Genomic DNA, 15,132 nt, shown 5'->3' on the forward strand with positions numbered 1-15,132 from the left:
ACATAAAACAATGGGTCAAAATATCCCATAACCTCAATAAATTACTGAGTAATACAGTTACATGGAACGCTATCAGTAAAGCTGTAAGTCTGACTGCTGAGGCACAACACATTGGATATGTAACATATTGTAATGTAACAGATCACTTACTACGTAAAGTATTACATAGACAACATATAAGTGAATTTTTTTAATGTTTGTTTATTTTTGAGAGACTGACAGAGCACGAGCAGGGGAGGGGGAGAGAGCAAACGAGACACAGAATCTGAAGCAGCCTCCAGGCTCTGAGCTGTCAGCACAGCTCGAACCCACAAACTGTGAGATCATGACCTGAGCGGAAGTCAGACGATTAACTGACTGAGCCACACAGGCACCCTAAATGAATGTATTTTCTAATTCTGTTTCTAATTTTTTCTGTTCCTGCTTCTAATGTCTTTTTAATTTATGTAGGCGTTAGCGACAAATTTCTCACTTGAAAAGTGACAGGACCAAATCAGATTAGGCTACAATGTTAAGAAATTCCATTATAGAATTGTAGCAGTCTTATCATCTTTGCCCAGCAATGTAATAATCTACACTACTGTTAGATGTACTACTCCAATTTAGTTCCCACAGCATCCTCTTGCATTTTAAAGAAACTGTTATGTAGTGGTACTTGCAAATATGCTAGACTATATGCATGGTACCTTGGAAATGTCTTTTTATGAAAACATCTTTTCTTGCCCCCTACGCCCACCAAGACTTTAGCATTTGCCAAATTAAATAAAGCTAGTGTTTCTAATCTCTACAAGTTCTGTGTATTTGATCATTACATATGTACTTTGTAGGATGTCCAAAATACAAACTCCTGTTTTTGTTCACTCGCTGATTCCAGCTCCTCAATTTATGGTCTGGCTTTTCCTTTTGGGCAGGGGGGAGGGGTGGTGGGGATAGCAATATACAAAAGAGCGTTCCAGGGCACCACGTGCTCAGCAAGGTTAGCAAAGCAAATCCCTCCAGCATAATATGGTGAATCACTTGCTGGCTGCAGCGAAAGCCTGTCAACTTTTCACTTCATCAGTTTCCTGGGCAGGTCCTGTAAGGCTGGGCCCCTAAGTGTATCTTCCCTCTCCCAAAAGAAAGGAAAATAACTCGAGCGAATGAATTCACGCCTGTAGCATGAAGAGAAGGTTTTTTGAAGTGCAGAAATACCCATTTAGAATGAACTCATGGAAAACCCTACTTAAAATGCAGCGTCCTTTGTGTCAACAGAGGTCTGCTTGGGCAGGATGAATAGGTGAAGCCATGAATTTCCAGTCTCCCGATGCCAGATTAAATCCCACTTCTTCAAAAAGACCCTGTTATTGCTGTGTCACCCTATTAGAACTTCTTATTTGCTTTGGATCATCACAATGACTCCTCTATTGGCGGAGGAGACCTGCCAGGGTTTAAGTAAAGCCATGACCGCACTCAGTCTAGACACTATCATCTTCGCTAAAATACATGAATAAAAAGTAGCTTCTTGGAGGCATAAGTCTGTAATTTAGACCTCAAAGGAAAAAATATCAAAGGTACAAACACAAGAGAAAAAAAAACACTTTTGTTTATATGGAAAAACATTTGTTAAAATACTTTTTTCAAAGAGCGTGACAAGCCATATGTAAAAGGAGAGAATGATCCAGTTTTGAACTGGATGTATATACCACTTTGCCTGTTCATAAGCATACATAAATTCTGAGAAATAAATATAAGATTCTATAAGCCAGATATGTCCATTTCTAGACAACTCAAAATAAAACTCAGAAATATTGAATAAGTGGAACCCTTTGTAAACTTAAACTGATCGCCAAGATGATATGGAAACATGTAAGACAAAGAGAAAAATCTATGTAGAGAGAGTTGACAGGCATCTAAAATGCTTTATTTCCCACCCACCGCTGATGTGTGCTGGGGTTGCCGGATAAAATATATGATGCCCAGTTCAACTGGAATTTCAGATAAACAATGAGTACTTTTGTTAGTATGTCCTGTACAATATTTTTATTTGCTAAATTTGGCAATTCCCATGCACACATGTGTGTTTATTGTAAGTGGTAGGTGTCAACATTTCCTGGCAATAATCTTTCAGGTCCTGAAACATACATGTCACTACAGAGCCCTTCTTACTTCCCATAGGATGTTAATTTGCACATATAGAAATTCATCCCTTTCCTTATAATCAGTCAAACTCATTTCCTTTACAACCAATTCGATGAGAAACTGCTAACTGCAGTCAATTAAAAAAAAAAAAAAAAAGAATGTATTGTACCAGTGCAAAATGTAGGCAAAAAATGATAAGCACAATATTGTCTTAAAATTATGCAAGATTTTGGGGCGCCTGGGTGGCGCAGTCGGTTAAGCGTCTGACTTCAGCCAGGTCACGATCTCGCGGTCCGGGAGTTCGAGCCCCGCGTCAGGCTCTGGGCTGATGGCTCAGAGCCTGGAGCCTGTTTCCGATTCTGTGTCTCCCTCTCTCTCTCTGCCCCTCCCCTGTTCATGCTCTGTCTCTCTCTGTCCCAAAAATAAATAAATGTTGAAAAAAAAATTTTTTTTAAATAATAAAAAAAATAAAATTATGCAAGATTTCCTTCCCACCCTCAGGAGATTTGCACACCTAACAGGGGTTATTGTCATATCTAAGTGACATATTAATCGCAATATATAAGGAGGTGACTGAATATTTAATCCAACAGAGTACCAACAATATCTAATAGAAATTATTTCTTTGCCTGTGTTCACATGGCAAATTCCTACACATTATCTAAGACAGAATTCCTAATCACCATCATGAAGCCTTTCCTGACATTGCCCAATCAGAAGACAGCATTCCTATAGCACCTTGCTTATTTTATTTATAATACTTTATTGTATTTATTTAAATGATCTATCATGATCTACTAAAATGAGAACTCCTTGAGAATAGGGTCCATATCTTCACTGATCTTTGCATCCCTACTCCTTAACAGAGGACACTCAATACATGTTTGCTGACAAAATAAACTATTATTAATAAGCTCACGCTGAAACTTGGCCTAAAAAAATGTCCTTGATAGGCAGGATGTGGAACTGCCTTATTATAATTACCTTATAATAAATGCTACTTTGAATGAGACTCAGTATTAAATTACACTGGATTTTAAGGTATACAGGTATATTTCTATTATTATCAGGGAAGCTGGTAAAATTCTATCTGGAATAAAAGGTACATTTCACTTACTCATTCAACAAATACCTAGAGTTTGCTAAATTCTAGGCCCTGTTCTAGGTGCTGGCAAATAAGATATAGTCCTGCCATCATGGAATGTCCATAATGATATTCCAAGGAGATTGGTGAAGTAGATGTTAAGAGATTAGGAAAGTAGCCAAATACCCTTTATCCTTTTCTTTCCAGGCAAACGGTGATGGTGGCCCCCACTAAAGGAATCATAGCTGGTCACTCTCTAAAGCTGGAGATGACTGGGGAACAGCAATAAGATGTCATGACCCCATCCCCTGGCCATTCTTCCACTTATGCCAGACTTGGTCCTTCATTGCAGACCAAAAGCAAACAGAATGGTGCCCTAAATGGTGGCTGGGCTACCAGCTGTGCCCTAAGCACAGAAGGTCCATCTGAAGGAACTGATGACCCTTTCTAATAGATACTGACGAAGTGGCCTGTTCCATTTAAAAATTCATTTTAATGGTTAATGCCGTTTAATGATCTTCAGAGTTATCAGGTCAAACTTGCCATTACTAATGATGCTAACAGGACTTTCAATACACAGGGCTGAGGCTCAAGAAGGAAGATGGACGCAATTCTACCACACAGATGTATCTTTGGAAAAGCAAAGGCCACTGCAAATAAAAGGTACAGCCTATTATTGGAGCCAGCAGCTGCTAAAACACAGTACGACTTTTACACCATGTCATGAACAGGAAACACTAGCTCAACCACCAAATTTTACTATTGTATCTATGCTGGTAGGGTGGGTATGACAGAAAGAAAGAGACAAAAGGGGAGGGTACATGTGCAGACAAGACCTAATAGTAATGGTGATATTAGCTACCACCTAGTCAGCGTTTTACATGAGCCAGACCCTGGGCCACGACGTGAGCTTCACGTGAGTCAGCTCATCCAGTGCTCACCATCACTTGATAAAGGCCCTACGATCCTTTTATTAATTCTGAAACTGAGAGGTTAAATCACTGACTCATTGTTATGAAACTATTAAAAGAGGGGTCAGAACGTGAATTCTAAACTCTGGCCTATCTTCTTCCAGATCTCAACTGTCAAACCCTAAGTAACAGCAATTCCCCATGGTCACCACACACAGTTCAAGGAATCCTTGCATCTTCTAAGATCCTTAATGAAAGGGACAAATGTCTGCGCAGCATTCATCTGGGGACTTACAGGAGCCTCAGGTATACAAAGTCTGAATCAGACCTAAAATAAGAAAGAGCTTCATGGTCTGGCCACTCTGTCCGCACCTCAAAAGGAACTCTGTTAGGTTCATGTGGTATTTTTGTTTTTTGTTTCTGTTTAAAGGTTTCTTCGGAGTAAAAATATTTGAATGGAGTTGGGCAACAAAAGGGTATAAAGAACTGGTATTTGAAAGTTGTTTTCGCTTCTGACCAGGGCCCAGGATTTGGGGTCTGGGCAGCACTGTGGGGCTTCTGTAGGGTGTCCCTCCTGACCACACCCACGATGCCAAGCCAGCCTCACGGCTGGCCAGACAATCAGGGCTCTCATGAATATTCTCTTAGGTTCTTCCTCAAAGAGGTCTTAACAGGGATGCCACAGGGATCTGAGGAGACTCGGGGCAGCTCTGGTTCCCCTACAGAGCAACAGGATGTGCAGCTGGTCACCAGCGGCCAGGGAATAAGAGTCTCTTGTATCCACTCCTTTCCTCCAGCAACGGGATCAGCTGGGAAGCCTTCTCTTCCCGTCACAGAGTGCTCTATGGGAGAGTAAAGCAAAATCAATTCATTTGAGATTATTTTCCATAGATGTGCCACTCCTTTAAATGGGGAATGTACGTCTGAAGCTAACTATTAAAGAGGCTGATATGAAGAAAAATCATAATCCCTTGCTATTATTTAAATTCTATTTCTGTGTTTTCTACTAGAAAATGCTACATGCTTGATCCACAATAATTATGTCCTTATCGTTTTATTTATAGGCCAATAAATAAAACTGTAAATAATCTTGGAAATCAAATTGGCCAACTTAATCCTATAGATGAAGGTACGGACAAATTAATGCACAGAGAAAGTAACTTGCCCAGAATTACCCAGATGGTTTAATGGCAGAGTCAGGAGTAGATCCCAGAGACATCCACCTCAATGAATATTAAGTGGGAACACACACACACACACACACACACACACACACACACACACACTACAGGTTAAAAACAAAACTTGATAAAAACCAAGATAAATGAAAAATCAATACAATTGCTATTATTAAGAAAGCTGACAGGATGCTAATATGGGTAAAGACTACATACTGTGCAAGTAATTCAGTTTCCAGTGACTTTGTCAAAAGTTTCATTAGAGAGATTACCAGGTGGTTATAATGAGGCCAGATTCAAGGGGACCCTTTCTGTGAGTGCTAGGTATCTTTATGGCCACAATGCTAACACTAGCCACATAAATACATGCTGATGCTCACAAGGAAGGAAATGACAGAAAACATAAAGACCACTGAACAAGACGGAGGCATATGCAATAAGCATAGAACCTTTCCGGAAGTCGGCAAACCTCGATCTTGGTCTGGGCCACCAGATAACTCAGATCTAAATTTCTCAATTAACTTGGGAGCCTCAGTCTCGTTTTTTGTAAGATTAGGGAGTTGGATAGTGTAGGGCTTGTTTTGTTCTGTTGTTTACTATTTGTAATTTACAAGGACTCTTTCAGCTCTAAAATTCTAAATCCAGGCAGATTCTTGCTTTAAAAAAAAAAAAAAAAAAAACAAAAAACAGAAGTTCTTTACCATCTACGCAGTGAATTAAATCCAGCATTGAAATCTGCATTTTAAAAAGCCAAAGGAAAATGTAGAAAGAATATAAACAAATAAAAAGTAGAACTATGAAACAGACTGACACACATCTGGCATTGACCAGACTTGGTTTAGGCCTGTTGTCCCTGTGTCCCAACTAGTTAGTGCCTGTTTTCACTACCAAAAGCATCTCAGTTTGGACAATAAATTATATGGTTACCCCTGTAAGGAACTGGCCTTCTTAATCTTGGTGAATCTCACCAACTCGGATCACCTACAGGCAGAAGCCTCGATGCCTTAGTATGTTATGAAGGCTTTGACTCTGCAGGCCAAACTCCATCTAGCACACCCACAGTATGCTAATCACACCTGACTACTTCGGTTCAAGGTGAGGAGCTTTGCTCCCGCTACTGCTCAGCTTCCCCTCCACCCCCATCCTACAGAATGGCAGGCTCCCCCACATGCATCAACACCTCAGCTCGGTATTGCCTCCTCCAGGAGGTCACCTGCCCTCTGCCCAGACCTCTCCTAGCACATGGACCCCAATGTTTCACGGCTTTTTATGTCCTCTACTCCACCCGAAGCTCTGTAAAGACAGTGCTTACCATATTTGTCTGTTTATCCCTTACCACATTATTAGCACTCAACATGTCTGTTGCATTAAATTGAGAAGTACATAAAGATTTGCTAACAGGATATTGGCTACATTGTCTTCCATCGGAGCGGGCAAAAACAACGGGCTTAAACTCATCTGCCCACCACCATTATTACCACCAGGAACAGCTTCTTATACAATACATGGAGGGCCAGTGTCCTGTGGGTCATGGGTCATGGTCTACAACAACCTCACAGCTCAATTCCACTTCTGCCACTTACAAAATGAATGACCTTGAGCAAGTTATTTGCCCCATCCTAACTCAGTTCCCTCAGTATAAAACGGGGGAAACACAACTTTCTAAAAGGTGGATGGAGAGCAGTGTAAGCACTGACCCTGGCACAGTGGACACAGGTAGTGAGTAGTAATTTGGCTTCAGTGGTGATCATTTCCAGCCAGAATCGATCCAACTAGGAAAACCTGGGCTCCTTCTTCTTCCCCAAAGAGACAAGCCCCCACCTGGATTTATATATATTTCTATTTGGTCCCTTACCCTGTCCCAGGACTAAGATGCAAAAACCTCCACACAATAACCACTATTCTCCTTCCAAATCCTGGTTCTTCGCTTTTCTTCTTATCCCCCACACAAGTGTCCACACAAGGAATACAGCAAGAAAGGCAAGGACTTATAACTCGAGATAGACTGTGGTCAAATAAGGTAGAACTTCTTGACTGCCAGTCTGATTCAACTGTGGAACACACTGAAAAGGAATTCTTGGTAAAATGTCAAGTAGGGAGAATTCAAGGCTGGGGAAGGATTACATGACTTCTTACTGGGACTGTGAACCTTAAGTTAACGACACCCTGAGCAAAACACTTCCTCAATCAGAAGCAGTCAGTTACCGATACTCCAACGCCAAGCAGTGGAAAGGATCTAATGAAATGACAGCCATGAGCATCATTAGAGGAAGCAAAAGGAGGAAAGGAATGTTCTCTTAAAGCTTTCTTCTCCCCAGGAAAGAAGACACAAATAGCTAGGAAGTATCAATGGCAACAAACAGGATCACAATGTTTCAATTAAATAGCACAGGGCTGTTGGAACTTTATAACAAAATACAGCATGAGCTGGTAGTTGTTTTTATTATAGAGAGGCAGGATGGTATGGAGGTAAACACACACACACACACACACACACACACACACACACACACACACACACAAAGGCTCTGGAACCAGAGTGTCTGAAATGTATTCTAGCTCCTGTCCTTAACTAGCTGTGTGACCTTGGGCAAATTACCTAACTTCTCTGTACCTCAGTTTTTACCTCTGGAATATAACAGATACTTACTTGTACTTATAGTCAGCAGGGTCTTTTTTTTTTTTTTTTTTTTTTACAAATACTAATTTCTAAGGTAGACTAGTGCTGGGTACATGATTAATGGTATATAAGTATTTGACAAATAAAAATGTTAAGATCCAGTACTCAGTCAAAATAGTTTATATGCAATCTGGTGCTTAAAAATTGGTACTGGTATTGCTATGATAAATCTCAAAGAGATCTTTATTTTATGTTGACTCCTAAGAGTCTGACTTACTGACCAACACATCCTTCTGTTGATCATGGAAACTGAACGGGTCTGAAACCCAGAGGTCATTCTGACATGGTGAAATGGAAACTGAAGGTTTTTAACACAGGTCATTAAACCTTAATCATCTCCACAGTAAATGCAAGTAAAATAAACACATTTTTTATTAAGCATCCACTGTGGCCAGTCACTTCCCAGGCTGCGGTATTTGATTTGAAGGCACGGGACAGGATTGTAGCTAGGTCTGGCTTCTGCCACACAGCTGAATACAGTGGCATTAACTTAGTGAAGCCCCTTTGACCTTCTCTGGTGCTCAGTTCTGAAGGTTCGACAACTTGGTTTGGTACCACATTCATTCATTCATTCATTCATTCATTCATTCATTCATACACACCTTAATAAGCACCTCCTTTGTGCCAGATACTAGGACAGGTAACGTGGAGGAAACGGACAACACATCATTACAACCCCATCACAAAGCTGGCAATCTGGCAGAAAGGGCAGATGTTAAAAACCAAATGTGCACCCACAAAGCCTGACTGTTAATAAGCTAATTCACGAAGAGAAGAGTTTCCAATAGACTAGATCTGTGTCTAGAAGACCAAGCCATGTCTTTCATGTAAATAGTTATGACTACACAGGATTCAAGCAGAGGAATACACTGTATGAATGGTATCAGGCGTCACCTGGCAAACATCTGACTGTTTAAGACTGTGAATTCTCTATTCGAAGCTTTGCAAGCACCCATCCCCTACAGCTCACCCATTCTCTCATTCTCGCTTTTCTCAAAAGGGCTACAGTCCATTTATTTAATTTCTCCTTCCTGTATTACAGTCACATACACATCTTGCTTCACCAAATTTCTTCAGCTATCATCCTGGAGTTTTCCATGTTCTAAAATTTCTTCCATCATGCACCTATAGAAATAATGCTATTTATTTCAGAGGTAGTTACACGTATTCAAGCTTTGTAGAAGCTACTAGTTTAAACCTCAGAGGGCAACATTGTTTCTGTTATTTTCATGTTTGGGGTTGGCACGGTGGGGCAGAAGGGGCACTTAGGGCAGATCTACACTGAAATTGTTGCCCCGTAAACTCTCAAAAAAACCTCTCGTTTAACCTGTAAAATAATCCAATGAGGCATAAAAGTTAATTCTATATGAATCATTAAAGCTTACTACATACCAGAATGGGCAAGGCATTATACAAAGGGCAAAATTAAAACACAACTTGGCAGGTTCATAGTCCAAGTTCAGCGGTCATTTGTTACTGGTGGTTCTATGACCTATAAGCAGCACTTGAGATAATAATAGAAAAAGTGCACCCACATGAGAAGTTTCAGCCAACATGCAGAACATCAGTAAATAAATATTTGATCAAGACAGAAGTAAAATATCTCATGTTATTTAATTTCACACAAAAATAACATCCACGGTAAACTAAAACAGACAGGGCATGTCTGCAGGGCATTGTGTCAGCAATGTCAAGGTTTTGTTTTTGTTCTTACGGGTCTACCAAAGGGTCACAAGCAGGATACTCAGATATGATCTCCTTGGTGCGTTCACTTTCACCAAAATAGATGGAACTAGTTCATCAACCAGAATGCTAGTTTGTTTAGCCATAATTAGGGCCCTCTTTCCAGTGACTAAAATTCATAGAACTCCCAGAGTTTCAGAGAAGCCACACAATCCCAAGTTACATTCATTCAATCTGCTTTACAAATTGAAGCAAGAGCATTAGAGGAAATTTCCACTGAATTTCCGTGGGAAAAGGTGAAATGCTGAAGGTTTTTAAAAAGGTTTTCAAATTGTGATCACACATTAGCTTGAATGTAGTCTATGGAGAAAATGTAATTCAACAGGGTAATTATTTAAACAAATTCTCACTGGGTGAACTTTTTTTTTTTAATTTTTTTTTTCAACGTTTATTTATTTTTGGGACAGAGAGAGACAGAGCATGAATGGGGGGAGGGGCAGAGAGAGAGGGAGACACAGAATCGGAAACAGGCTCCAGGCTCCGAGCCATCAGCCCAGAGCCTGACGCGGGGCTCGAACTCACGGACCGCGAGATCGTGACCTGGCTGAAGTCGGACGCTTAACCGACTGCGCCACCCAGGCGCCCCTGGGTGAACTTTTAAAACAGGTACTCTAAGCTTAAAAAGAAATGTTCTGAGGGGCGCCTGCCTCGGGGGCTCAGTCAGTTAAGCGTCTGACTTCAGCTCAGGTCATGATCTCATGGTTTGTGGGTTCAAGCCCCACCTCAGGCTCTGTGCTGACAGCTCAGAGCCTGGAGCCTGCTTTGGATTCTGTGTCTCCCTCTTTCTCTGCCACTCTTGTGCTCACGCTCTGTCTTTCTCTGTCTCTCTCTCAAAAATAAATAAACATTAAAAAAAAAAGAAAGAAATGTTCTGGGGCTGGCTCAGTTAAGTATCTCACTTTGGCTCAGGTCATGATCTCACAGTTCATGGATTCAAGCCCCACATCAGGCTCTGCACTGACAGCTCAGAGCCTGGAGCCTTCTTTGGATTCTGTGTCTTCTTCTCACTCTGCCCCTCCCCCACTTGTGCATGCTTGTGCACATGCGCGCGCGCTCGCGCTCTCTCTCTCTCCTCTCTCTCTCTCTCTCTCTCAAAAATAAATAAATAAACATTAAAAAAAAAGAAGAAGAAGAAATTTCCTGTGCCTGTCCACTTCTTGGGTACAGTGCCAAGGGTCAGCACGTGGCCTGGAACTTATTAGGTGCTCAGAACTATTTTCTGAGTACAGAAATGAATAAATACACTCCTCTGATCATTACCATGAGTTTAAATCTAAGAAAAACAATAAAGGCAAAAGTTATCTGAGTGTATATAAAAGAATAAAATCTTGCTCTTCACCTTGAAATATGAATTAATTTCCACCACTAAAAACAAAATCAATGAATGAAACATAAGTTTTTATAAAGATGGTCATAGAATGCTATTAATTCCAATCCATTTTGTGCAGCAAACCTATATAAAACCTTGATACGTTTACCTCCATGTATGTAGCAACAACTACAGAATGTGAAAGATAACTTATTTAGAAATGGCCTCATAAAAATGACTACACATGAAAGCATATGCATATTACATAAAGCACTTTCTATCTGAAAACCTATAATTAAAAGACCACAAGGCAAAAGTAACATAATTTGGGCTGTATGGAAACCTTTTGAAAGCTGGTATTTTCAATATATGATAGCGAAACTCATTCATGGCCCCTTTCACATCATCATTTAGCACACCACTGAGACATTTCCCTAACACCAATTCTGTAATTATAAAAAGACTTGTGTGCTGACTTCACCACAGACATTTGTTATAAAGTGCCTCATCCCCTTGTAATTCCTGAATATACACACACACCTGGTGATGCTCATTTGTTGTCTACCATTATCCTAAATTAATATGGTTTACGTTAAGACACTGAAAATCCACAGAGTGAGTTTAACAGTCGAGACAAAACTTACCAAGCACAATGACGACAGTCTTCAGAAGACTCATCATGGTATCCCGATTCCGCCGGGGTCCAGAACTATGCCGAGACATTCTCATAGTCCTCTGGCGAACATAACCAAAGATATGAGCATAGAGAACCACCATTACGACAAAGGTCACCAAGTTGAAAATGGCCCAGAAGACTAAGTAAGAGTCACTGTAGAGGGGCGCCATGTTGGAACAATTTTCAATATCACAGATGCAGTTCCAGCCCACACTGGGTATAGCGCCCATAACGATGGCCATAGTCCAGATGACCACAATCACCACCACGACCCGCCGGTTGCTCATCCGTGTGTGGAGCTGCATGCGGAAAACCGTAATGTGCCTCTCAATTGCGATAGCCAGTAAGTTGGCCACGGACGCTGTCAGGCTGGTGTCAATTAGGCCCTGGCGGAGAAGCCACGTGCTGACAGTCAGTCTCCGAGTATTGGGTCCCGTGTTGAACATTAGGTAGAAGTAAGCCAACCCAGCAAAGAAGTCTGCAGCAGCCAGATTAGCCATTAAGTAATAAATAGGAAAATGGAAGCGGCGGTTGACATAGATTGCTACCATGACCAGTAGGTTGGCCAACATTATGAAGATACAAACAGTGATTCCAAGTCCCATCACCAGCTTGCTGACTGTGTTCCATTCTGTGGCAAGATACTTTCCACTCCGGTTATAAAAGAAGGCAATGGACTCATTGTAGAAGCACTGTGGTTCATTCATGGCTGTGAACTAAAAGAGAAGGGGAAAAAAGATGAAAAAGAAAGAAAGAAGAAACCACAGATCCAAATTTAAAGACATATAGTATGGTAAATGTGGCAAAAAAAAAAAAAAAAAGCAAAGAATTTGAAAATCTGACCCTGCATAACATTCTATTATTATGTTGAAACCCCAAGGCTTTTCACTGTATTACTGCCCTCAAGATTAAAGACAGTTGGAGTTAAAAAAATGACAAGGTCTGTGCTTGGTGGCTGCATGTCATTGAAGTCTACTAGAAAAGCCACATGGCCCAGAAATCTTGCTTAAAATACATGAGACAGATGAAAACTTTGCAGAGAATTGCAATTGGAGTATTTACCATAGTGAAACCTATTTTGACCTGTTATTTAGGGAATCTATAAACATAGTTGGTTTACAGATAGGGTATTATTGCCCTATTTTTCTTCATTTCTGTTCTCACATTGTATGTTCCATCTGTAACAAACATTTTGTAATGCAAGTCCCCACAAAGACCATCAGCACCAACATTTCAAAGAGGTCACTCTGCATCAAAGCTTCTTAGCCCAAAGCCAGCATTTGCTGTTCGACATTCCTGTGGTCAGCACTGTCTACCCCCATGACTCCCTATCCCCAGAATAGCATTTGTCAACCAATCTATGACGTTGGAGGACGTTTTTCTTTTTGGAGCACATAAATATGTTACCTGATGTAACCTCCAAAGAGCAGCTGACACTTTGACACTGCTCTACAAAAAGTGAGGCGTGCTTCAGGTTTTTCTAAAATGTGAAGCGATCAGGTTTTATTGGGTCTTTTCTTATTTTGCAACATCAATTAGAATATATTCATTTATTAATTATACTCACTTGCATCCAAAACAGGACTGAACAAGTGTATAACAGAATATAGGTAGTCAATAAAACTACTGAGTAGCATAAAGGAGACATGAGAAAACTACACATCAAAAAGAATAAGTCACTTTGCCTGAAGCCTTCAGTTTTTCCGAGACTCCTAGAATCAGAAATTATTTAAGACAGCTCACATCCTTTTTCTTTTTTATCTTGTACGTTTAATAAATGACTTAGCAAATACGACAGTTTCAACCACCATTTTTGACCAAACGTTCCACTGAATATCTACAGGTTGCGCATAAATGTTTACTGAACGCTGAACATTCTGGAACAGTGTGAAATGCTTATTAAACGGTTAGTCTTCTGACTTGTCCAGACATTTAAAGCCTCTTATTTAGACTTTAATAGCTCGTAGATCATGTTTCTGTCATTACACTTACCACGTGTATTGTTACTTATCACCTGTTTCTTGAGATTGTCGCCCAAGAAAGGAAAGAAGACCTTGTCTTACACATTTTGGTATCTGATGTACCTTCCAAGAGCTTCGTTCACTGGAGATCTGAGAACCTGGCTTGCAGTGTCCCATTCCACCCCAAATCTTGCCAGTACTCTGGCTATTTCACCTAATCTTCTTGCCTCTCAGTTTCTTGACCTCATCTCTAACGACCTTCTTCTACTCCATTACAACTCAGCTGCCCATTCCCATGGTCACACCCTGCACTTTGTGACCACTCAGAACTGTCTCCCTTTGGAAATAAATTATACATGTGATTACTGACCACACTTCCCATTCTTCCAATTTTCTCATTTGATCCCAAATACATCAGTTCTTCAAAGTCATCTATTTCCTTAAGCATCCTACCTTTCCCTAATGGATTACCCTCCCCATCTCCCCCTTTTCTTTTATATGGCCTAGATGTCACAGTATGTTTCAGCCTCTTTATTGCTAACACAGGAACACATTCCCTTCTTGAAGATTCTGAGGTCAGATAGCCTTCAGAATTCAAAAACTGTCTGGTTTTAAGAACAGGTACACAGTAGATCACCCTTAGATGATGTAACATCCCCATCAAAATTTAGAGCATCATCCCATAATCACACACATTATTTTCTAAAGCAAAATGCATGAATATATACAAATTTGATAAATAAAGGTTATAAATAGCCTCACATAAATTCATTCTGAGCAGGCTTTGCCACTAGGTGACTTTTGAAAAAAATCTTCAGTTTTCGGCCCTTCTTGAATTTTGTAACTTCAGATAACGAAGAAGAGACCTTTCTCTTTTAATCTACTTGCCAGGATGTACTTCCACAACAATTTCTTGGAGCAACCCCAGTCTTGGATGAGTGCAGTTGGTTGCCACTTCCACACCGACAGCAAGGCTTCTGAGCAATGTTAGAGAAAACCAACACATCTGGCAGATTGGTTCTGACATAAATTCATAAGTCTAACCTCATCTGAGACTTCAGTAGCACAAGAAGTCTGTTTTTCTCCCTAATTGTTATTCTCTACTTTCTCCATAGTGACTAACTTAAGCTCACCTACTGTTCTCTTTTGAGTCCCATCTTCCCTCTTTTCACAGCAATTGCCATAGGAGGAAAACAGAAATCATCAGACTGGGACTCCTTCACCCTCTCCCAGCAAAAAAAGACCTAGTCAAGAATCCATCCTTTCTCCTTCTGTTACAATGGAAAGAGTATACCTTTTATCATCCAAGTGTTATGTGTTCCTACTATTTCAAGAACTTTGTTCTATAAATTGTTTCCTTTCTCCTCCTTGTATCTCCCCCTCACTCCTCCTTCTCTCCCTCTCCCCTTAATCTTTCCTATCTACATTCAAGTAAGTTTAGTTTCTGCCAGGAAAGGAAAGGAGAGGAGAGG

General features: G+C 40.5%; 1 protein-coding gene across 1 annotated transcript in view; it reads right to left on the reverse strand.

Annotated features, from left to right (window-relative positions):
- LPAR1 (lysophosphatidic acid receptor 1) overlaps window positions 1-15,132 on the reverse strand; it is a 296,957-nt gene that overhangs the window by 45,951 nt on the left and 235,874 nt on the right. Inside the window, exon 8 of the mRNA XM_019816317.2 lies at window positions 11,668-12,415. Within this exon, the coding sequence (XP_019671876.1) occupies window positions 11,668-12,415 (748 nt within the window). The remainder of the gene's footprint in view (window positions 1-11,667; window positions 12,416-15,132) is intronic.

This window comes from Felis catus, chromosome D4 (genome assembly GCF_018350175.1).
Source record: "Felis catus isolate Fca126 chromosome D4, F.catus_Fca126_mat1.0, whole genome shotgun sequence".
NCBI lineage: Eukaryota > Metazoa > Chordata > Mammalia > Carnivora > Felidae > Felis > Felis catus.